This window comes from Ranitomeya variabilis, chromosome 2, assembly GCF_051348905.1.
Source record: "Ranitomeya variabilis isolate aRanVar5 chromosome 2, aRanVar5.hap1, whole genome shotgun sequence".
Classification (NCBI taxonomy): Eukaryota; Metazoa; Chordata; class Amphibia; order Anura; family Dendrobatidae; genus Ranitomeya; species Ranitomeya variabilis.
In genome coordinates, this window is record NC_135233.1 from 501,159,453 (window position 1) to 501,183,424 (window position 23,972).

General features: G+C 46.3%; 1 protein-coding gene across 1 annotated transcript in view; it reads left to right on the forward strand.

Moving 5' to 3' along the window:
* Positions 1 to 6,834, forward strand: part of LUZP2 (leucine zipper protein 2) — a 1,211,598-nt gene extending 1,204,764 nt beyond the window's left edge. Inside the window, exon 12 of the mRNA XM_077288026.1 lies at positions 6,421 to 6,834. Coding sequence (XP_077144141.1) covers positions 6,421 to 6,522 — 102 coding nt within the window. The 3' untranslated portion in view covers positions 6,523 to 6,834. The remainder of the gene's footprint in view (positions 1 to 6,420) is intronic.
* The last annotated feature ends 17,138 nt before the right edge of the window (positions 6,835 to 23,972 follow it).

Below are 23,972 nucleotides of genomic sequence, written 5' to 3' on the forward strand. Positions count from 1 at the left end.
GAGGTGTCTTGAGAGGACATTGGTCCAGAGCGTGTGGACTCTTAAAGGGCCATTGCATGCCCAGAGACATATTTGTGTACTGTGTGAACTGTAGCCTGAGAGGACCATGGGGAAGTCCATGGGGTGTTCCCCAGAGAAGGGGTGGTGTCCCTAAAAGAGGTGGTGTCCCAAAAAGGGGCAGTGACCCAAGCAGGGATAGTTGTAAAAAAGGGGTGAAGTACCAAAAGGGGCAGTGTCCCAAGAGGAGTTGTCCAAAAGGGGGTGGAGTCTCAAAAGTGGGCAGTAATACAAACAGAGATGGTTGCAAAAAAGGGGTGGCCCAAAGGGGGTGGCATCCCAGGGAATGGTAGTTACCCAAAAGGGGGCGGAGCATCCCAAACAGATGACGCAGACGAACTGTTGCCAGGGGCAAGTGTACTATGTGTGACCAGTCTGCGATATGATCTATCACCAGGGATATGGCTACAAGGGTGTGCCCTGCTGATATGAGCAGAGGATATATTCAGACTGGTTGATTCTGGGAGCCCGGTTACTCTAGTGAGAGTTCTGCCTGAGAGATTCGTAATACCCAATAGGAAAGTTGGAGTCTTCTGCATCCATGGGGGCACTAAGGACTATTCGGTGGCAAGGGTGGTCCTCAAGACAGCCTGGGACAGTACAGGACAGGATGTCGCTATAGTCCCGGATTTGTCTTGTCCAATAGTAATTGTCCAGGACTTTAAGCTGTTCTCATAATTATGGAAGAAGTGAATTCCTCTACAGCAGGAGAATGGATGGTTCTTGGCTGATGGGGTTGTGTACTTAAAGGCAGTAATGCCTCCCAAAATTGATGGGTCAGACGTCGGAGTGACCAGTGTGATGGGTGCATCTGCCCAACTTATGGACAAGATGTCACCTGACGTGTACCACAAGAGACTGTTAGTGATGTCGTTGATAAAACGTGTGGAACTGACACCCGGCTAGAGAGGAACTGGAGGGTTCATCAGGTTATGGGGATTGACACAGATTCTGGGGTTTAGTGTGACGTGTCATTGCCAGTAGCAACCGCTAGGGCTGAGTACAATGGTGTGCTGACAGAAGCACTGACAGAGTGGAACAACATTGCTCCACAAGGGGAAGTCAGGATGACGGTGGTAGCCATACCAGAATGTATGACCAGACAGAAGTGTGGGTCTGACCAACTCTGGGACTTGGCAGAGAGGACCAAAAGTGTGACCGTTGAAGTCGTGGAAGCTCCAGAAATGTGGGCCGACACCGTTAGAAGTGGGGACTGCTGGTTCCAGGATGACCGATCGGGTGGTGGTGACTCCCATTCAGATGGTGACACAAGCAGGGAAGTCACCTACTCTGCACCGCTGGATCAAGTGCGTCACCTGGAGTCTGAGCTCTGGGCAGTTAAAGCTCAGGTTGGCAAGAAGGAAGCACAAGTACGGAAAGCAGAGGAAAATGCGGTGTTGGAGTCTGGGAGCAAGAACAGTGGTTCTGCAGAGAGCCCAGCAGAAACACTAGAGGCGGTTGAAGCTGATAAATGGAAGACCCCAGAGAAAGTGGAACCGGTTGATGAAGAAACAGGTAGAACTCTGATGCTGCAGAGTGTAGGTGGGTAAGATGGCTCATCTGAAAATATAATTAAAGAAGTGATGGTGCGACATGTGCTGGCCAAAAGAGAACAGGATCATGAGATAGAGCTGCTTAAAGAAACAGTGAAAGAGCATGTCGAACGAGAAAGGGTCCTGAGACAAGCGGCTTAGTACAGAGTGGATGAGCTGGAGAAGAAAGTCTCTGAGCTCAGAGGTCACCTGTTAAGGTGTTAAACAAGGCCATATTGGGAGATATGGAGGTGCTCCAAGAAGCTTTAGGAGGTCTACTGCAAGAGAGGAAGTTGGTGGTCCAGAATTACAGCGGCAGCGCCAGAGTGGTAACAAGGCGGAGCTGCAAATGCCCATCTTGGCAGAGGGTCTTGAGGAATGTAAAGCTGAGGAAGAGGCTGTGCTGAGAGTGGAACAAGACAATTCCCCGGTTGTGGCAGAGCTCTTAACGGAAAGGTCCATTGCAAAGCGGGAGCCATCCATCCATGAAGAGAATGAGACTTCACTCTTCAAGTACGTGATAGATGTACCCAAAGTCATGCGAGAAGCATGTATCAATGAGGATGTGCATGAGGCCTTTAAAAAGCCAGTAGAAGCATATAGTCTGAACTGGGCACCAGAGACTAAACAGTTGGTGATACTGTCGACTAGGAAAGTCACAGTGAAGTGGGTGGCTATCCTGAAGGATATGCACCTACAGTGCCTCCGCATAAAACAGATGATCCTGTTGAGAAATAAGGAAGCCTCTCGACATTTGGAGCAGGCCAGAAAAGCTCAAAGTCGGCTGGGGTTTGTGAAAGACATCGTTCAGGTACCCAGAAATGTGGTGGGGAAAGTCATTAGAAGACATGGAAAGGTGATGCAAGAACTCGTGAATAGATCTGATGTGGCAAGAGTGCGGATTCCAGCTGAAGACGAAGCCCAGGTAGCTGGTGAAGATGGAATGGTACAATTTTTCATTGTTGGCTCAATGGAAAGCCTTACGTATATCCGAATGCTCCTCGAATATCGGGTGACATACCTGACAGAAATAGAGCAGCTAAGACTGGACCGACTGCAGGTTAATAAACAGCTGCAGGACATAGGATGGCGGCCACCTTCAACCCAAGGAAAAGGGAAGAAAAAGGACCCTCTAAGTAATAGAATGGCTGACAGAAAGACAAGGAGGTCTAGTATCTAAAAGTGGCAGTTCTACTTACAGTACAAAGCTAAAGGATGTGAACAGTAGCAGACGTAGTAATGAAGGGTTAGACTCAGATCAGTCACTAGGCTCGACTGGACGGTGGACTCATGACCACAAAAACCGTGGGTGGTGGCCATGGAACGAAAGGTCACGTGAAGGGGTGCACTTGAAAAGTTTGGTGACTAAAGGTCTGGTGTCGCAGACAGATTGTGACTTAAGGGCCAAAGCTCAAGGCCTACATGTTGACTGCTGGGGGCTGGGAAAGCCTAACAAGGGTGTGAGTGTGAGGATATATGACGTTCAAAACCGACTGAGACGGTTTTCTCGACTGATAGGGCAAGGTAACGTGCGTGACCTGTCTCAAGACCCCTGGTGTATGACAGGTGTTCAACCCCACAAGTTTGAACAGAAGGGGGTATGTGATGCAGTGACCATGCTGCAGCTAGGGGGCATTGTATCTGCTCCTCAGGATATGCATGGAGGCATAACTGTAATGGTGATAATGAAACAGTGTCCGGCATGGTTGTAAATGGCCGGTATGTGTCGTAGAGGTAGTCTGTGCTGTAAGCCAGAAATGTTGTTGCTCTGGGACCTGTAGTCCCACAAGTATTTGTATAGTTGTAAAGGGAGGCTTTCAGGGTTAGTTGGAGAGCTGGGTGGGTCTGTGTAACCACACACACCTCCCATCTATGGGAGTGGTTACAACTACATAATGTGACCATGGTGTGGTCACAGTGTGGGAGAGTGTTTGGACCTGAATGGTCTGTCTTGTAGGTCCTGGAAGCCTATGTGTTGGGTGTGCTAACTTCCTGAATAGCATGTGGTGGGGCTTTGGGACCTGGTGGCCTGTGTGTTGGATGGTCCCTAGTGTGGATGGACGTCCTGAAGAGCCCACAGGGAGGCCTGTGTGTTGGATGGTCCCAAGTGGGGACGGACATCCTGAACAGCACAAAGAGTGGACTGTGAGTTGGACGGTCCCAGGTGGGGACGGACATCCTGAAGAGCACACGGAAAGGCTGAATGAATATGCAGAGTTTGTGAAGGCACTGCTGGGGGAAGCTACTGACCTTTGTAAGGTCAGGACTGTCAAGAGTGCCCTGGTTGCAAGGACAGTGATCCCCATAAGGCACCTTCCCAGGAGAGAGGACTGACAGGAGGTCAGTGTGTTGAGCAGGAGCTCCAGAAAAGGTAACACCCGCAAAGGGGGCTATTATAACGGCAGAGAAGTATCTGCCAGTGGAACAGACTGTTGGTGCCTGTTGTGTTCCATGGACATTGATGAACTGTTCGACGTACAGTCCCCCATGGTAACTGGACGAAGTGAGAAGTCCGGAATGTTTAATGACTGTGAGTTGAAGCCGTATAAAATATATATAATGAACTGTGCATGACCCTGTGCATGCTGCATACAGTAAATCGGATAGACTGTTTAAGTGTAAACCTGTGCCTGTGTGACTGAACCCCATGCTAAGCGAGTGTCCCCCAACAGATGCAGTAAGCGCTGTCTTACAAATGCCATAAACCAATCTTTTTTTCCCTTGCAAGCCATTCTTCCATATGCCATAAAGGTTTGAAAGATGAAAGTCCAACCTTGAGGGAAACATGCAGGGCAATCTCATTGGTATGGCCCGCAGTTGTTACCAGTGAAATCAAACAATTATTTTTGTGAAATCCTATAGAAAAATTATGTAAGTTAAAAAAAAACCAGTATTTATAGTAATTGAAAATTTATGAAACCAAATCCTTTGAGCTTTCTCTTTAAATTAAAATATAATATCTATTAATTTGTGCATTGGAGAAATATTAGTGATGTGCGAACATGCTCAGATAACATTTTATCTGAGCATGTTCGGGTGTTATCCATGTATTTTGGGCCTGCTTATATACTATGATGTTCGAGTCCCTGCGCCTCCATTATTTGCAGCTGTTAGACATCCTGAATATGTGTGGGGATTGCCTAACAACAGGCAACCCCTCATGTGTTGAGGCTGTCTAATAGCGGCATTGTTCGCTCATCACTACCAATTGTCAAAACTAGAATTAATTTAGTAAAGCTTAATCTAAAACTCTTCTTGAGTTAAATATGCATAGAACTCTTTTCAAGAACTAAGAAGACTACTTCCAAAATGGGCACACAGTGATTACTAGGTCTTACAATACTACCTATTACTTAAAGGGAACCTGTCACCCCGTTTTTTGAAGATGAGCTAAAAATACCGTTAAATAGGGGCAGAGCTGGGCGTTACATTAGTGTCTTTGTGTGCCTTTATAACCTACCTAAGCTGCCGAAATACCTTTGTAAAGTCGCCGTTTTCTGCTGTCACTCACGCTGGTCTGGTCCTATGGGCGTGGTGACAGCGCTGTTTCTCCCCCAGAAACCTGCTCATCATTACGTTGGTGGCGTAGTGGTGTGCGCATGTCCAAAGCGAAGATCCACTGCCCAGGAGATTCAAAACAGCGCGGTCTTCGCTATTCGCCGTTTACCGGTGGGCGCGGCCACCTTTCCTGTGGCCGCGCGTGCGCAGATGGAGCGCTCTGCTGCCCGGGGCTTCAGGAAAATGGCCGTGGGACTCCGCGCGTGCGCAGATGGAGATCGCGGCGGCCATTTTCCTGAAGCCCTGGGCAGCAGAGCGCTCCATCTGCGCACGCGCGGCCACAGGAAAGATGGCCGCGCCCACCGGTAAACGGCGAATAGCGAAGACCGCGCTGTTTTGAATCTCCTGGGCAGTGGATCTTCGCTTTGGACATGTGCACACCGCTACGCCACCAACGTAATGATGAGCAGGATTCTGGGGGAGAAACAGCGCTGTCACCACGCCCATAGGACCAGACCAGCGTGAGTGACAGCAGAAAACGGCGACTTTACAAAGGTATTTCGGCAGCTTAGGTAGGTTATAAAGGCACACAAAGACACTAATGTAACGCCCAGCTCTGCCCCTATTTAACGGTATTTTTAGCTCATCTTCAAAAAACGGGGTGACAGGTTCCCTTTAATGGCTGTCGCACAAGTAGATGATTAACCCTAGAAGGATACATCCTTGCATGTGGTTAGCGGTCTGCAAATCCCATATGAGGGAGGTAATGTGACAAGCCCTGGTAGTGCAGAAACAGCAGGAATCCTAAGAGTGTGTACAACAAACAGGTACGAACTGGGGCTGAAATTCAGTCCTGGCATTTGAAATCACACAGGCCCTTGCTGTCCCTGTAACCCATGAATTAGATGGGATATATTACTAATATTACCCTGGATGGAGGAAAGGAAGATTTTCTACAAGACCAATATTTCTAATGATACCCGTGACCTGGGGTAAGTGACGGAGTCAGAGACTTTGTGCTCCGTCACAACTCTTAACAGTATGGGTGTCTTGAGAACACCGATTCTGTTAACAAAGTAGCAGTCAAGGCAGCCCATAACCAGTCAGGCCCTCCTGGCATTTGCTAGAATTGACAGATGCCCAGTCCAGCCAGTTCCTGTTACCGTCCCTTGTAAATGTTATACATGTCCTCAACAATCTCGTCAAAAAAGTGCAGAATAATGATATACCTGTTATTGTAGTTTACACAGGAGAACAATTACTTAATGTGTCACATCATGTCATTTCGCTAGGTTTCTTTTACATTTTAATAATTTTTTCTTTCCTCACGCAGTTACATGAGCCCCCATGGACCAATCCAGTGGATAAGAAGTCGATAGAAGAGCACAAGATAAATAATGGATCTTTGAACATAACCGAAGACAAACCACTGTAAAATGACATTTCCTACAGTTTCGTATTTACAGTCATCTTCAGTTTCTTTATGGACTCGGAAAGCATGAAGATGTGCTACATTTCTAAAGCATGATGTTTTATTTTCACTAAATTATGGGTGTTTGTACTGTACGATAGTGTTATAAATAAAAAGCTATACATATAATACATTTGTTAATAGTTTTTAGCAATAATGATGTAGATTTGGATGTTTGAAGAAAAGCTTTGTAAGACAGTGGATATTTGAATACATGTTGAACATGGATGTTTCCTTTTTAGCTTGTTACAAATACAGATAAATCTGTTTCTTATACATTGTCTTGGTATTTCTTTTAAACCTATTGTGTTATACATAAGAGCATGATGTAATGTGCACTTTACATAATACGAGTACAGCTCTCGGCAAACTCCAGCAGTCCAATAGACCATGAATACAGAGCATGTAACTTTTTCATTACAGGATATTTTCCAAGCACCTCTACTGGCATCATTGGGCATCTTAGCCATTGATCCTTCAGTATTCAGCAAGGAATTACTGATCTTTTGGTAATGGATGCCAGCCACTTCTTGAAGTACATTTCTACTGGTGCACAGTAGTTGAAAAATACTCCAAGATTAATGAAGTGCACACCTTATTCCAGTGTTGCTTTTATTAGGACCGGTGTATACATCCCTAGTCTTAGTGAGTTAGGCCAAAATGTTCATTACAGGGGTTGTCCGCTACTAGAACAACCCTTTCTTTACCTAAATGTTTGGCCCAGATAAAATAAAAAAGTTTATTCTTACCACCCATGTTGGTACTGTTCCAGCGGCTGCACTTGCGGTCCTGGGGCTCTCATGTGGTTGTTGTGACACGTGGTGCCCGGTGCCGAATCACCCTTCATACAAACTGAACATGAAGAGAAAGTCAGAGATCGGGTGCAGCCCCGACTAACTCTTCATGTTCAATTCTTGCGAAGGTGGTGATATTGACGACAGCACTGATTTTGTGCTCGCACAACGTCACACAACAACTGCCACAATAAAGCAAGAAATAACCTGAGGATAAATCCAAAAATGAATGGGATCTGTGGGGTGCAAAGAGCAAGGTTTCATGACTAAACCCTAAGCTTATTGTCACCATACTGTATTGCCACTTCAATGAAGTCGCTGTGCATAACTATATGTGTATACATAAACAAATATATATATATATATATATATATATATATATATATATATATATATATATATATATATATAACAAAAAAATGGAGGCAGCACACCAGTTAAAGGTGAAAAAAATGCTATTTAATAGCCCAAAGTGTCGACGTTTCTTCTCTGAGATGTGAGCCTTTTTCAAGCAACAAACAACTGACAGTGTCTACCTTTTATAGGTATACACATTTGTATAATTAATATATTAGATATAAAATAATTATTTCCCTTTTGTCCATAATTGGTTATAGTTGATATATGGTAAGTAAGTTATTACATGATATTTTAAACACGAATAGACACTAGAAATAAGAATTGCAAGAGCTAGGAAAATATACATTCAATATATATTTTAATATTATATTTTGCCAAAGGGCATAACATTAGACTTGTCTTTTCAAGCACAGCAATTTTTACTGTCTGCTCACTTACTGGAATGCAAAGAAGTCATTTTTCAGTTTGACCAAGAATAAAAGAGCAGCCAGTGACGACTCGATGCAATGATGCACAGTAATCTTTTTGTACCTGTGCCAGTCCTCTGCTTGGCAATTTGTAGCAATTAAGGCAAGCCTGCATGAATAGATTTTTGCTGTAATTAATAGGGATATTCTTCCGTTAAAAAGCAAAGTCAGCTTGGTTAATTGTACCTTGCAGGTGCCTATTTCAGGGGAACGGACGTGACCCAATTTGAACATGTAGAAATCAGACAGCGACTTAAAATATGAATGTTCTATTTCTATTTGACATGATGACTGTCTAAAATAATTTTATTATTGCGTGAAGTTATTACAAATCTTAGATGAACTGGAACATTTTTCTGTGTCAGTCATTTCGTTATACAGTTTGTGAGGAAGGCAGATTCACACATTCGTGTTTTGTGATCAGAGTACAGCCTAAGAAGCATGGACACAAGAAAAAACAAGGACAAGTGGAACTCACCATTAAAAAAAGCTTTATTTTCGGAACATCATTAAGAAAGGCATTGCTTTAGGGAATGAACAAGGCGTGCTGACCACAGCCTCGTTGCAACTAGCGCTTGAATGGGTCTATGAGATACAACTATTGAAGTCCAAGTTGTAGAATGAAACTATCATCATCATCATGTTCCGCTCATTCCCTAACGCACTGCATATTTTTACATTGTTGATAAAATAAAGGTTTTTTGGATGGTGACTGCCACTATCCTTGCATTCTACATGTTCTAACATAGCAAGAAGAGCACCACAATAATCTGCCCGCCGAGAGTGAGTCCACCTAAGAAACTGTGTTTTTTGCCTTTTTAACAATGCCAAGATTTTTTCTCTTCTTTGAAATATAAGAAGAATGGACTGGCTATGGGTCTCTAGACCTGAGTTTTACATCCTCATAGCCATATATGCGACTGTCAAATTTGGGTCAGAAGACCCATGGCTGGTCGGGGCATCACAATCTGGCTTAAGCGTGCATTAAAAAGGGAAAAAGGAAATTCTGTAAGTAAATCATGTGCCCAACATATCTGTCAAAATAAAAATAATGTGTCCGACTCCTTTGACAAAGAAGATACTCATTTAATGACATGAGAACAGCTGTGTGAGCTGAAAAACCTACCTGATTGTAGCAAACAACCATTCAGAGGGTTTTGCTCTTGTTGCTGAATTATTAAGCTCCCATAGCACTACCTAGTCTGGAAACAGTAGTGTCCACTCCATAGCTGAGAGCAGGAGAGCTATGTACAGGTTTACTTCTTGTAAATCTAAACCATAATGCTCTAATTCACACATAGCAAACAATATAAACATATTGAGAAATTGAAGCAAAGTATATTTAAAAGTATTATTATTATAGTGATTAAAAACTACAAAAACAACAACTTTTTAGGTTAATTGCCATTAAAAATTCAGTTCTTGCTGAAGACACGCGTTTCCAGGACATCATCGCTATTTTCCATCCAAGTTGTCTATCCGAAGTCAATTGGTGATCTCAGGTAATGATATGAAGGCTTCAAAAACATTGTTTAGTCAACAGGATCAGTCTGAAATATGGGAAGAGAAAGTATTATGACAGTGAGTGATCAGCTTCACTTATCGTTAGATAAAATAACTATTATGCCTCTTTTGAATTAACATAGGATATTATTTCATACATTAATTCTGTTTTTGAGCTGTAGGAGGATTGATGTATAAAAAATTACCAGGTTTTTTAGTATGGAAATCAACTTGGTACACACGTCTTCGACTTTGCTCCATTCGCATTTGGTCACCCTCCTCTGTTGTTCTCCACGTTACATGTCAAAGGTTTCCCAGCATACACCGATAACATCATTACCCTATGCCAATTAAGGCACCTTCTGACACATTGCTATGACTAAGCATTAACTAAACTTGGTGTTTGGTACTTTTTGCCTTTGAGTTTGCACCACCAATTTACCAATTTAATTAGCTTAAATCATGTCTTCAAACTTACATTTGCTTCTGCAATTTATATTTGCTTCCTGGCTTGGACCTGTTAATTTTCCCATCATATGCTAATTAACCTATCATCTGCTGATTTCCCATCATCTGCTGAAAGCATTATTAATGTATTTCTGGACTACTTTACAATGCAAACTCAACCACTATTTATGGACGGTGAATATATTTTCAGTTCCTGGGCTGGTATTCTCTTACATATATTTGGCTCTATATCTTCTGGTGTGTCCTGCTCTACTTGTTTGCCTGTTGTCCCTATCCCTGTGGTTCAACATGCTGTCCTACAAGCCCAAACCACTGTGCCATCTTCCTCAGTCCAAGAGTTTCCCCTGACCTGCCTCTTAGTGAATCCACCTCAAAAGTTGTGTCCTAGCATTTCAACATTGCTGTGACTTATCAGCATAAGTAATCTTTGTGAAATAGAATAAATGACAGAAGGTAGCCTACTGAAAAATATATTGTAACATATTTTGCAACTTTGATAATTGGAGTTGTATGCTGAATAATTTCTTTATTTGTATATATATATATATATATATATATATATATATATATATATATATACACACACACATGCTTCTCACAAAATTAGAATATCATCAAAAAGTTAATTTACTTTAGTTCTTCAATTCAAAAAGTGAAACTCATATATTACATAGAGTCACTACAATTAGAGTGATCTATTTCAAGTGTTTATTTCTGTTAATGCTGATGATTATGGCTTATAGCCAATGACAACCCAAAAGTCAATATCTCAGTAAATTGGAATAATTAACAAAAACACCTGCAAAGGCTTCCTAAGCATTTAAAAAGGCCCCTTAGTCTGTTTCAGTAGGCTCCACAGTCATGGGGAAGACTGGTGACTTGACAGATGTCCAGAAGACAGTCATTGACATACTCCACAAGGAGGGTAAGCCACAAAAGGTCAATGCTAAAGAAGCTGGCTGTTCACAGAGTGCTGTCTCCAAGTATATTAATTGAAAGTTGAGTGGAAGGAAAAAGTGTGGTAGAAAAAGGTGCACAAGCAACCGGGATAACCGCAGCCTTGAAAGAATTGTTAAGAAAAGGCCATTCAAAAATTTGGGGGAGATTCACAAGGAGTGGACTACTGCTAGAGTTATTGCTTCAAGAGTCACTACACACAGATGTATCCAGGACATGGGCTACAACTGCCACATTCCTTGTGTCAAGCCACTTGTGACTAGTGTTGAGCGATACCGTCCGATACTTGAAAGTATCGGTATCGGATAGTATCGGCCGATACCCGAAAAGTATCGGATATCGCCAATACCGATACCCGATACCAATACAAGTCAATGGGACACCAAGTATCGGAAGGTATCCTGATTGTTCCCAGGGTCTGAAGGAGAGGAAACTCTCCTTCAGGCCCTGGGATCCATATTAATGTGTAAAATAAAGAATTAAAATAAAAAATATTGATATACTCACCCGTCCGGAGGCCCCTGCACCTTACCGCTGTTAACCGGCAGCCTGCTTTGCTTAAAATGAGCGCGTTCAGCACCTTCCATGACGTCACGGCTTCTGATTGGTCGCGTGCCGCTCATGTGACCGCCACGCGACCAATCACAAGCCGCAACGTCATTCTCAGGTCCTAAATTCCTAGAATGAGGAGTTTAGGGCCTGAGAATGACGTCGCGGCTTGTGATTGGTCGCGTGGCAGTCACATGAGCGGCACGCGACCAATCAGAAGCCGTGGCGTCATGGAAGGTGCTGAACGCGCTCATTTTAAGCAAAGCAGGCTGCCGGTTACTGCCAGGGCGCGTCAGAGGGTGAGTATATCCCTATTTTTTATTTTAATTCTTTATTTTTTACATGGATATGGATCCCAGGGCCTGAAGGAGAGTTTCCTCTCCTTCAGACCCTGGGAACCATACACTGGGAACTTCCGATTCCGATTCCTGATACCACAAAAGTATCGGATCTCGGTATCGGAATTCCAATACCGCAAGTATCGGCCGATACCCGATACTTGTGGTATCGGAATGCTCAACACTACTTGTGACCAATAGACAATGCCAGAGGTGTCTTACCTGGGCCAAGGAGAAAAAGTACTGGACTGTTGCTCAGTGGTCCAAGGTGTTGTTTTCAGATTAAAGTAAATGTTGCATTTCATTCGGAAATCAAGGTCCCAGAGTATGGAGAAAAAGTGGACAGGCACACAATCCAAGCTGCTTGAGGTCTATTGTGAAGTTTCCACAATCAATGATGGTTTGGGGAGCCATTTCATCTGCTGTTGTAGGTCCACTGTGTTTTATCAAGACCAAAGCCAGCGCGGCCATCTACCACTTCATGCTTCCTTCTGCTGACTAGCTTTTTGGAGATGGAAACTTCATTATTCAGCCGGACTTGGTACCTCTCCACACTGCCAAAAGTACCAATAACTGTCTTAAAAACAACAGTATCACTGTGCTTGATTGGCCAGCAAACTCGCCTGCCCTCAACCTCATAGAGAATCAATGGGGTATTGTCAAGAGGAAGATGAGAAACACCAGACCCAACAATGCAGATGAGCTGAAGGCTGATATCAAAGCAACCTGGGCTTCCATAACATCTCAGCAGTTTCACAGGCTGATCGCCTGTATGCCACACCGCTAGGCTTGAGCGAAACGGGTCGGCCATTTTCAGAAGTCGCCGACTTTTGGCAAAGTCGGGTTTCATGAAACCCGACCCGACCCCTGTGTGGGGTCGGCCATGAGGTCGGCGATCTTCTGAATCTGGTATCAGAATTCCGATACCGAGTTCCGATATGTTTGCGATATCGGAACTCGGTATCGGAATCCACATTTAAGTGTAAAATAAAGAATTAAAATAAAAAATATTGATATACTCACCTCTCCGACGCAGCCTGGACATCGCCGCTGGTAACCGGCATCTTCCGTTCCTAAGAATGGCGCTTGAAAGACCTTTTGAATGCTTCACGGCTTGTGATTGGTCGCGGCGGCCCACGTGACCGCTGAGCAACCAATCATAACAAGCCGTGACGTAATTCTCAGGTCCTAAATTCCTCATTCTAGGAATTTAGGCCATGAGAATTACGTCATGGCTTGTGATTGGACGCTGAGCGGTCACGTGGGCCGCCGTGACCAATCACAAAGCAGTGACGTCATCTAAGGCCCTTCACGCGCTAATTCTTAAGATGGAAGGCCGTGACGTAATTCTCATGGCCTAAATTCCTAGAATGAGGAATTTAGGACCTGAGAATTATGTCACGGCTTGTTGTGATTGGTCGCTCAGCGGTCACGTGGGCCGCCGCGACCAATCACAAGCCGTGAAGCATTCGAAAGGTCTTTCAAGCGCCATTCTTAGGAACGGAAGATGCCGGTTAGTACCAGGGCGCGTCAGAGGGTGAGTATATCAATATTTTTTATTTTAATTCTTTATTTTACACTTAAATATGGATCCATAGTATCCCATTGCACTGCATTGGGTTTCGCGTTTCGGCCGACCCCGACCCCGACTTTTTTATAGGATCGGCCGATTTCACTCCACCCGACTTTTGAGAAAGTCGGGTTTCGTGAAACCCGACCCGATCCTATAAAAATAAAAGTCGCTCAACCCTACACACCGCATTGATGCAGTAATTGATGCAAGAGGAGCCTTGACCAAGTATTGAGTGCATTTACTGAACATACATTTCAGTATGCCAACCTTTTAGGATTTTAAAATAATTTTTCAAGATGGTGTTATAATTAACTCTAATTTACTGAGATAATGATTTTTGGGTTTTCACTGGCTGTAAGCCATATTCATCAACATTGACAGAAATAAACACTTGGAATAGATTACTCTGTAATGACTTTATATAATATGAGTTTTACTTTTTGTATTGAAGACTTGAAATAAATTAACTTTTTGATGATATTTTAATTTTTTGAGAAGCACCTGTATATATACACTGCTCCAAAAAATGAAAGGAACACTAAAATACCATATCCTAGATATCACTGTAAAAAGTATTACAGTTATAAATCTTTATTCATTACACAGTGGAATGCATTGAGAATGAAAAAGCATAAAAATGTTCAGTGTAAATCAAAAGTAATATCCCATGAAGGTCTGGATTTGGAATGATACTCAAATTCAACATGGAAAATCAAATTACAGGCTGATGCAACTTCAGTGGAAATGCCTCAAGACAATGAAATGATGCTCAGTAGTGTGTGTGTCCCCATGTGCCTGTGTAACCTTCCTACAATGCCTTGGCATGCTCCTGATGAGGCTGCAGTTATTCTCCGGAAGGATCTCCTCACAGACCTTGATTAAAGCATCAGTCAATTCCTGGAGAGTCTGTGGTGCAATCTAGGACTCAGTGCACCTGCATGTGGTCTAGCACATTGAGAGATGTGCGGCCCTTCCTAGAAATGCCTCCCCACACCATTATTGATCCACTGCTTTACTGGTCATGCTGGAGGATGTTGCAAGCAGAATATTCTGGACGGCATTTCCAGACTCTGTCACATCTGTCAAATGTGCCCAGTGTGAACCCACTATCATCTGTGAAGGGCACAGGGCACCAATGTCGAATCTACCAATCTACCAATCTTCGTGTTTTCTGGCAAATGCCAATTGCCTTGCATGGAGTTGAACTGGGCTGTAAGCACAACAACCACTTGAGGACATTGGGCACTCATACCACAGTCATGGAGTCTGTTTCTGACAGTGTAAGCAGAAACATGGATGTTAGTGGCCTGCTGAAGGTCATTTTGCAGAGCTCTTGCACTGCTACTCCTGTTCCTCCTAGTACAGAGGAGGAGGTAGCAGTCCTGCTGCTTGGTTGTTGCCCTCCTACTGCCCCATCCATGTCTCTTGGTGTACTGGTCTATCTTCTGATACCAGCTCTATACTCTGGATTCTATGCTGACAGACACAGCTACCCTTCTTGCTACAGCTCACATTAATATGCCATCCTGGATGAGCTGCAATACCAGAGCAACCTCTGTGGGTTGTACGTTAGACACCACCTCATGCTACTGTACCTCTATGGTGAGAGCAATGACAACATGCAAAATTGACCAAAACAATTGCCAAAAAGGAAGAGAAGAGAAAAATGATCTGTGGTAACCCCCTACAGAAACACTCCTTTATAGGGGTTGTCTTGCTATTTGCCTATGATTTCTACCTGTTGTCAGTTCCATTTGCAGAACAGCAGGATAAAATGATTGATGTTCAGTGCTGCTTTATAACTGGACAGGTTGATTTCACATAAGTGTAGTGTGATTGACTTGGAGTTACATTGTGTTGTTTAAGTGTCCCTCTTATTTTTTATTTTCTTTAGTAGTGTGTATATACTGTAGCGTTTCACCCGCTACGGGTCTTGGGGATACTCGCTTGGCAGCAGGATAAACACTTCAGGCACGAAATCTCACACATATCAGTCCATATGGTTTATTCAAACTCCGCATAAACCAGACAGGGTACAGTCCATTTCATTACAGCCATGAAACATTAGACAGTTCACGTAGCAGATAGGCTTCTCTGCTGTATATTATAATCCCGTTGTCCGGGGTTACCTTTCAGAAGTTCATCTCCTTACACTGACTTCAGGTCAGTCCCAGGTCCTCAACACAGACCGTCCAGGTCTACGGTCTCCAGGTGCTTCCAGGACGACTCCACTCCCAGGAGTCTCCAACACCAACCGTCCGTGCTATGTCCAGCACGCAGGCTCTCCAGCCTGGAATGGTCTCTGTGTGCTTCCAGGACGTCCCCACTTGGAACCGTCCAACACCCAGGCCATTTTCAGTGTCCTGCCAGGACACACGGAATTGTGTCCACCCTGACAGACACTCACACACTAACTCAATCTCTCTTACCATGTGCTACACACACCTCCTTTACATAGGTGTAACCACACCCAGGTACCTGTCACATGGCTAGTCAGGTGAGTGTGACATCACCACAGGTCCTTACACACAAAACCATCATACATGTTCAGACACGCCTCTTTGGCTGGGTTTGTAGGTGACTGAACCCACCCATCTCTCCAATCACCTGGAAGCCTTCCCAATGTAAACAAACCCCTCAGCAGTAGATCTGCTTGAGCAAAACATACCCAGGCTTCCATCACAGGGCCACCCACCTCTGCGACACATACCATCCATCATTCACATGACCAGTTGCTATGCTACATATTCCCCCCCTCTGCCTAAAGCCGTGGGGCTTTGGCACTTTCTATTACCCGAGCAGAGACCCTTCTCTGTCGTCCCTGACAGTCAAACCGTCTGTCAACCATTTCCGTCACACGCTTTGATAAGGACGACCCCTTGTCATTTCTTCTGCTACAGGATCTCCCGCTTAGGTCGCTGAGCCCTGAGCTAAGTGAGGAGTCACTGCCTCTAACTCTTCCATCTGGCATCAACATCTGAATGGGAGTCACCACCACCCAATCGGTCATCCTGTAACCTGCAGTCGCCCCTCACACAGGTCACAATTTCTGTTATGGCTACCCCTGCCATCCTGACTTTACCTTGGGGAGCACTAACCTTCCCCTTTGTCAGTGCCTCCGTCCGCACAACCTCGTACTCAGCTCTAGTGGTTGCTACTGGTAATGACACGTCACAGTCACCCCCCGGAGTTTGTGTCATACCCCACAGTACGGTGAACCCTCAAATTCCTTTCTAACAGGGTGTCAGCTTCACAGGTTCTATTTACCAGATCACTGTTAGTCAATTCGGTGTACACATTTGGTGACATCATGTCGGTAAGTTGGGCAGACGAACCCTTCACACTGGTCACCCCGATGTCTGACCCGTCAATTTTGGGACCCATTACTGACTTAATGTATGCCCCTGCAACAGTAATGAGACTTCCATCCTCCAGCTGTAGAGGAACCCCCTCCTCCCACAAGTCTGAGGATAACTTATAGTCCGGCCTACTATCCAATGATGCATTCACCACCGCCTCTTTTTTCCGCCATCCCTATTAGGGTTACCACCCCTTTTTGGGACTCCGCCCCCTTTAGGGTCACTACCCCCTTTTGGGTCACCGCCCCCTTTTGGGACTCCACCCCTGTTTTGGAAGCCACCATTTGGCAGAACTCCACCCCTTTTCTTGCAAACCACAATTTGGCGGAACTCCACCCCTTTTCTTGGAAACCACCATTTGGCGGAACTCAACCCCTTTTAGGGACACCACCCCTTCCCTCGGGTACACCCTGTGGACTTCCCACAGTATTCTTAGGCCCCAGTTCACACAGCACACCAATGTGACTCTTGCCCTTTAAGAGACTGCATGCTCTAAACCAGCAATGTCTTTTTTTTTCTCTTTGCTGCAACTGCAGCTAGACTTCACAAGGCTCTGCACCGCAAACTTCATGGACCCGCCGATCCACAGCAAGCCGCTTGTCACCTTCGTGGACCCGCCGATCCACAGCAAGCCGCTTGTCACCTTTGTGACCCCACCGAGCCTCAGCAAACTTCGTGACCTCCCCGAGCCACAGCAAGCTTACTCTCAGGAAAATAAACCTCAGTCTCTCACTGACCCCAGTCAGAACAACACAGATTTCAGTCTGTTACACACCCGGCTTTAAAACAGCCCAAATATAGTTTCTCACTGATCCCGATCAGCATAATACACGGTTTTCAGACCGTCACCCGTTGGCAGCTTCACGGGTTCCTGGACACCCCTCGGCCTCAGAGGTGCCCAGACACAACACAACACAACATCTCACTGATCCCGGTCAGTATTTACTCACGGTTTTCAAGACCATTACCTGTCATTACCACACAGGTTCCCGGATCCCTCTTCTCCTCAGAGGTATCCCATAAACAGCAGTTCCTCACTGAACCCGGTCAGTATTTACTCATGGTTTTCAAGACCGTCCACTCTTCTGGCTCAGACCAGCCAGCGCTGCAACATGTGCTCTTCGGATCTTTGCCCGCATTCGAAACACCAATTGTAGCGTTTCACCCGCTACGGATCTTGGGGATACTCGCTTGGCAGCAGGATAAACACTTCGGGCACGATATCTCACACATATCAGTCCATATGGTTTATTCAAACTCCGCATAAACCAGACAGGGTACAGTCCATTTCATTACAGCCATGAAACATTAGACAGTTCATGTAGCAGATAGGCTTCTCTGCTGTATATTATAATCCCGTTGTCCGGGGTTACCTCTCAGAAGTTCCACTCCTTACACTGACTTCAGGTCAGTCCCAGGTCCTCAACACAGACCGTCCAGGTCTACGGTCTCCAGGTGCTTCCAGGACAACTCCACTCCCAGGAGTCTCCAGCACCAATTGTCCGTGCTATGTCCAGCACGCTGGCTCTCCAGCCTGGAATGGTCTCTGTGTACTTCCAGAACGTCCCCACTTGGAACCGTCCAACACCCAGGCCATTCTGCAGTGTCCTGCCAGGACACACGGAAGTGTGTCCACCCTGACAGACACTCACACACTCACTCAATCTCTCTTACCATGTGCTACACACACCTCCTTTACATAGGTGTAACCACACCCAGGTACCTGTCATATGGCTAGTCAGGTGAGCTTGACATCCCCACAGGTCCTTACTAGTGTTGAGCATTCCGATACCGCAAGTATCGGGTATCGGCCGATACTTAGCGGTATCGGAATTCCGATACCGAGATCCGATACTTGCCGCGTATCGGATACCGGAATCGGAAGTTCCCAGGATTCAAACTGCACAAATTTGTACGAAATCAGCCAATGAGACTGATTCCAAGTGTGGGCACATCCTGTTCAGCATGGAGGGCCTGAAACTACTGGCAAGGCTGTGATTGGCTGCTGAAATGATGTCATGATGCAGTTTAAAAGTCGCTGGCGCCATTTTCCGCTCACTCTGCTGTGAATTCAGTTAGTGACAGGACGCTGTTTGCTGACTGAGGGCCAGTTTAGAGATAGCGATTTGCTTCTTTGTGCTTTTCCAAGGCTAATTTAGCAACCGCTGTGTTCACCTACTAATCACCTTGCTTTTGCCTTGTAGCGCTGTTTTCACAGTGATCTGCAAGGTCTGTGTGTGTGTGTGTGTGAGTGCAGCCCACTCTCTAGTCTGAGTGCAGCCACATAGGCCATCCATAGCTGGTTGTATTCAGTTCAGGGAGGGTGGTTCATTGCCTCATACTGTTCTTTTTTTTTTTTTTTTCCAAGTAGTGTAGTCTGCTGCTAATTTTTTCAAAAAAATCCTATTAGTGTCTTTCCACCCGTCTCCAGCTAATTTGTGGAAAAACACTACATAGGATAACGTAGAGGAGGGTTTTTGGGCCTTGCAGCGCCTTTTACGGCTGTCTGCACGGTCTCCGTGTGACTGCAGCTCGCCCTGTAGTCTGTGAGCAGCCATAGCCTGGTTGTCTCCAGCTCAGGGTTCTTTACTGCGTCATACCGTAAAATCAATTTTCCTTTTCTTTTAAGTAGTGCAGGCTGCTGCACATTTTTTTAAAAAATTCCTATTAGTGTCTTTCCACCCGTCTCCAGCTAATTTGTGGAAAAACACTACATAGGATAACGTAGAGGAGGGTTTTTGGGCCTTGCAGCGCCGTTTACGGCTGTCTGCACGGTCTCCGTGTGACTGCAGCTCGCCCTGTAGTCTGTGAGCAGCCATAGCCTGGTTGTCTCCAGCTCAGGGTTCTTCACTGCGTCATACCGCAAAATCAATTTTCCTTTTCTTTTAAGTAGTGCAGGCTGCTGCACATTTTTTCAAAAAATTCCTATTAGTGTCTTTCCACCCGTCTCCAGCTAACTTGTGGAAAAACACTACATAGGATAACGTAGAGGAGGGTTTTTGGGCCTTGCAGCGCCGTTTACGGCTGTCTGCACGGTCTCCGTGTGACTGCAGCTCTCTCTGTTGTCAGTTCAGCCCCCAAAAAATAAATAAATAATAAAGTTCACCAAACACACCAGTGACACCACTTTACATTTGTGTAGGCCACATTAGCTCATATTAAAGTCTAGTCCACACTTTAGAAAATTAGTGTTTCTTATACCTGTTAGGAGTTGTTCAGGAATAAGCACACAAAGCCGTTAGTACTTTTCTGCTTATCTTTATCAGTCAACCAAGATGAAGAAGGCAGTGAGTAAGGCACGTGGGCGTGGGTGCGGAGCAGGGAGGGGACGTGGGGATTCTGTGCCTGCTGCGGGCACCGGTGACTCATCAGCACCCACTTTCACCAGGGAACAGTCATTCATGCGCAGCTTTGTCGCAGAGCGCCGTACACCGCTGCTGCGTGAAGAACAAATTGAAGCCGTTGTCGGATGGATGGCAGCTAATGCATCAACTTCAATTAGTGCCACATCCTCTCAGACACAGAGCTCTGGAGAGCAGCCATCTGTCTCTTCACCACCTGCCAAATTGCCCAGGCAGACAGAGAGCCCAGGACAGGAGCCGTCTCTACTTCTGTTCTCTGAATCTCTTGGCTTGGAAACAGGGGGCCAGCCAAGCAGCATTGGAGAAATGGAAGAAGAGGCAGGGTGCAGTGATGCCCAACAGCTTTTTCTCTCTGAGTCTGAAGAGGCGGGTGGGCCAGTGGCTCCGGTCACCACATCGCAGGCCGCATCAGCTGATGATGACACTCAGGTGCCACTTACTGGTGCATGCTCTGCTGCTGAGACTACCCAGGAGGAGCAGTTGGGGGCAGAGGGTAGTGTAGATGATGAGGTCCTTGACCCATCTTGGCGTGAGGGACAGGAAGGTGGTGGGAGCAGCTCTGAGAAAGAGATTCCCCGTACGGCCCAAAGAGGGAGAGGGAAGGGGAAGACTGCGGATCCTGCAGCCTCCGCTTTGGCACCCGTTAGGAGCATGTCTCTTCCAAAAGCCAAAAAGGGCGCTCCCAAGACTTACAGTGCCTGGTCCTTTTTTGACACAGTTGCAGATGACATTTGCTATGTCAAATGCAAGGTGTGTCATCACAAAGTCAAAAGAGGTCGAAATGTCAGCAACCTCAATACCTCCAACATGTGGAAACATGTGCGCACCAGGCACGCGGCGGAGTTAGAAAAACACACTGAAGAGCTAGGCCAACCAACAGCGGCAGCTACCACCTCTTCAGCTCGTGTTGCCTCTTCCTCCAGCTCACACGCAGCTGGTTCGGCTTCCTCCCAGGATCGCCGTGGAAGAACCTCTGGCCTTGTTGTCCAGAGACCCGCTGTAATTCCACCCGCAGCACCACTTTCCCAGTCATCCACACACTCCCAGCCCAGTCTACAGCCATCGGTAGTACAGGCATGGGAGAAAAGGCGGCCTTTCTCGTCAAACCACCCACGAGCACAGGCTCTGACTGCAGGCATTGCCAAACTTCTGTCACTGGAAATGCTGTCATTCAGGCTGGTGGAGACTGACAGCTTCCGTGACTTGATGTCATTGGCAGTCCCACAGTACAATGTGCCCAGCCGCTTTTACTTCAGCAGGCAAGCCGTCCCTGCCCTGCACAAGCATGTGGAGGGACACATAAAACACGCGCTACTGAACGCCGTCAGTAGCAAGGTCCACCTCACCACCGATGCGTGGACCAGTCAACATGGACAGGGGCGATACCTTTCCCTCACTGCCCATTGGGTTAATGTCGTTGAGCCGGGTACAGATCGTGCGAGTGGCGCAGGACGTGTCCTGCCCACTCCAAGGATTGCAGGAATCCATTCTGTACGCATTGACTCCTCCTCTTACACCAGTTCCTCAGAATCATCGCTGCAGGAGCCGTCACAGTCCACCTCCACATGGACCCGTGATGAACGTTTACCTGTTACGACCGACATGAGCACAGCCGTGGCCAAACGTCAACAGGCCGTCTTGAAATTAATTTCTTTGGGGAATCGAAGCCACACAGCGCAGGAGCTCTGGAATGCCATCAAGCAGGAGAGCGATGTGTGGTTTGTGCCAGCGAATCTCAAGCCAGGCATGGTAGTGTGTGATAATGGCCGAAATCTGGTGGCAGCTCTGGGCCTCGGCAACCTCACTCACATCCCATGTCTGGCACATGTGCTCAATTTGGTCGTGCAGAGTTTTTTGAGGGACTATCCGGATCTTGATGCACTGCTGCACAAGGTCCGCCTAGAGTGTTCTCACTTGCGGCGTTCCAGCACGGCAAAAGCGCGCATTGCGGCTCTGCAGCGCCGACACCACCTGCCGGAACATCGCATCATATGTGACCTACCTACCAGGTGGAATTCTACATTACATATGTTGGAGCGGTTGTGTGAGCAGCAGCAAGCTGTAATGGAGTACCAGCTGCATCAGGCGCAAAGAAGTCGCACTCCGCGCCGTTCAGACTTCACAACCACAGAGTGGGCCACTATGAAGGACGTCTGCCAGGTTTTGCGTGCCTTCGATTATTCCACGCGGATGGCAAGTGCAGATGATGCACTAGTCAGCATGACTGTCCCCCTTATCTGCCTGCTTGAAAAATCACTGCAAGCACTAAGGGATGATGTTGTGGAAGAGGTGGAGGATGAGGATTCACCATTTCCATCATCTTCTGGACAGTCAGCGCCACGTGGTTCCTCACAAACGGGTAGGCAGGGGACAGTTTGTGAGGAGGATGAGGAGGAGTCAATGGAGGAGGAAGACATCGTTCCAGAGGAGGGAGTTACACAATTGTCCAGTACTCAGTGTGTACAGCGAGGGTGGGGTGATGACGAGCGGGCAGAGATCACGCCTCCAGCAGGGGATAGCGTTTCTTGGGCAGTTGGCAGTCTGCAGCACATGGTGGATTACATGCTGCAGTGCCTGAGAAACGACCGCCGCATCGCCCACATTCTCAACATGTCTGATTATTGGGTGTTCACCCTCCTCGATCCTCGCTACCGGGACAACGTAGAAAGCCTCATCACACCGTTGAACCGGGAGCGAAAAATGAGGGAGTACCAAGACACACTGGTGAATTCCATCATCTTCTCCATTCCAAGTAAGAGAAGTGCTGCTAGTGCATTACAAAGCAGCTCAGTGCGTCCAGGCAGTGGTGGAGGCTCTGCACAAAGAGGGAGCAGAAGCAGTGCCTCTGCCCAAGGCAAGACCAGTATGGCCGAACTGTGGCACAGTTTTCTGTGCCCGCCACAAAAGTCTACACCATCACAGACAGCTCCAGTCACCAGGAGGCAACGGTTCCGTCAGATGGTGACAGACTACATGTCTTGCCCTCTTGCTGTACTCCCAGACGGCTCTTCCCCTTTCAAGTTTTGGGTCTCAAAGCTGGATACATGGCCAGAGCTAAGCCAGTATGCATTGGAGGTGCTGGCTTGCCCTGCGGCTAGTGTATTATCGGAACGCGTCTTTAGTGCTGCAGGTGGTGTACAAACTGACCGTCGCATGCGACTATCCTCCGATAACGTTGACCGGCTTAGTTTCCTGAAAATGAACAAGGCCTGGATCTCGCAGGAATTTGCCACTCCTCTTCCTGATTAAATAATTAGGTCACTGTCTACGTTATCCAGGTCTCCTGTTGTGTTCATCTTTCTACCACCTGAACTTAAATTCCTGGGCTCCAACACCACCAGTTGAGGCTCAGAAGTGCCTTCTGCACAGTCAAAACATACGACCCAGTGTTATTGGGTTTCAGTAACGTCAGCTGATCCCCAGCTGTGTAGCCGGCAATGTGTCCTGCGACCGCCACGCTGACACAACAACTGAAATGTAAGGGAACCTGTCCCCCCCCCCAAGGCGTTTGTTAATGAAAGAGCCACCTTGTGCAGCAGTAATGCTGCACAAGGAAAAGGTAGCTATTTTTGTTTAGCTCCTTGCACACGCAGAACTTAACACTTATAAAATGTGTCCACTGATACCGTAAAACCGTCCCGGAGGTGGGACTTTCCTTCGTAATATGACGCAGCACAGCCGTCA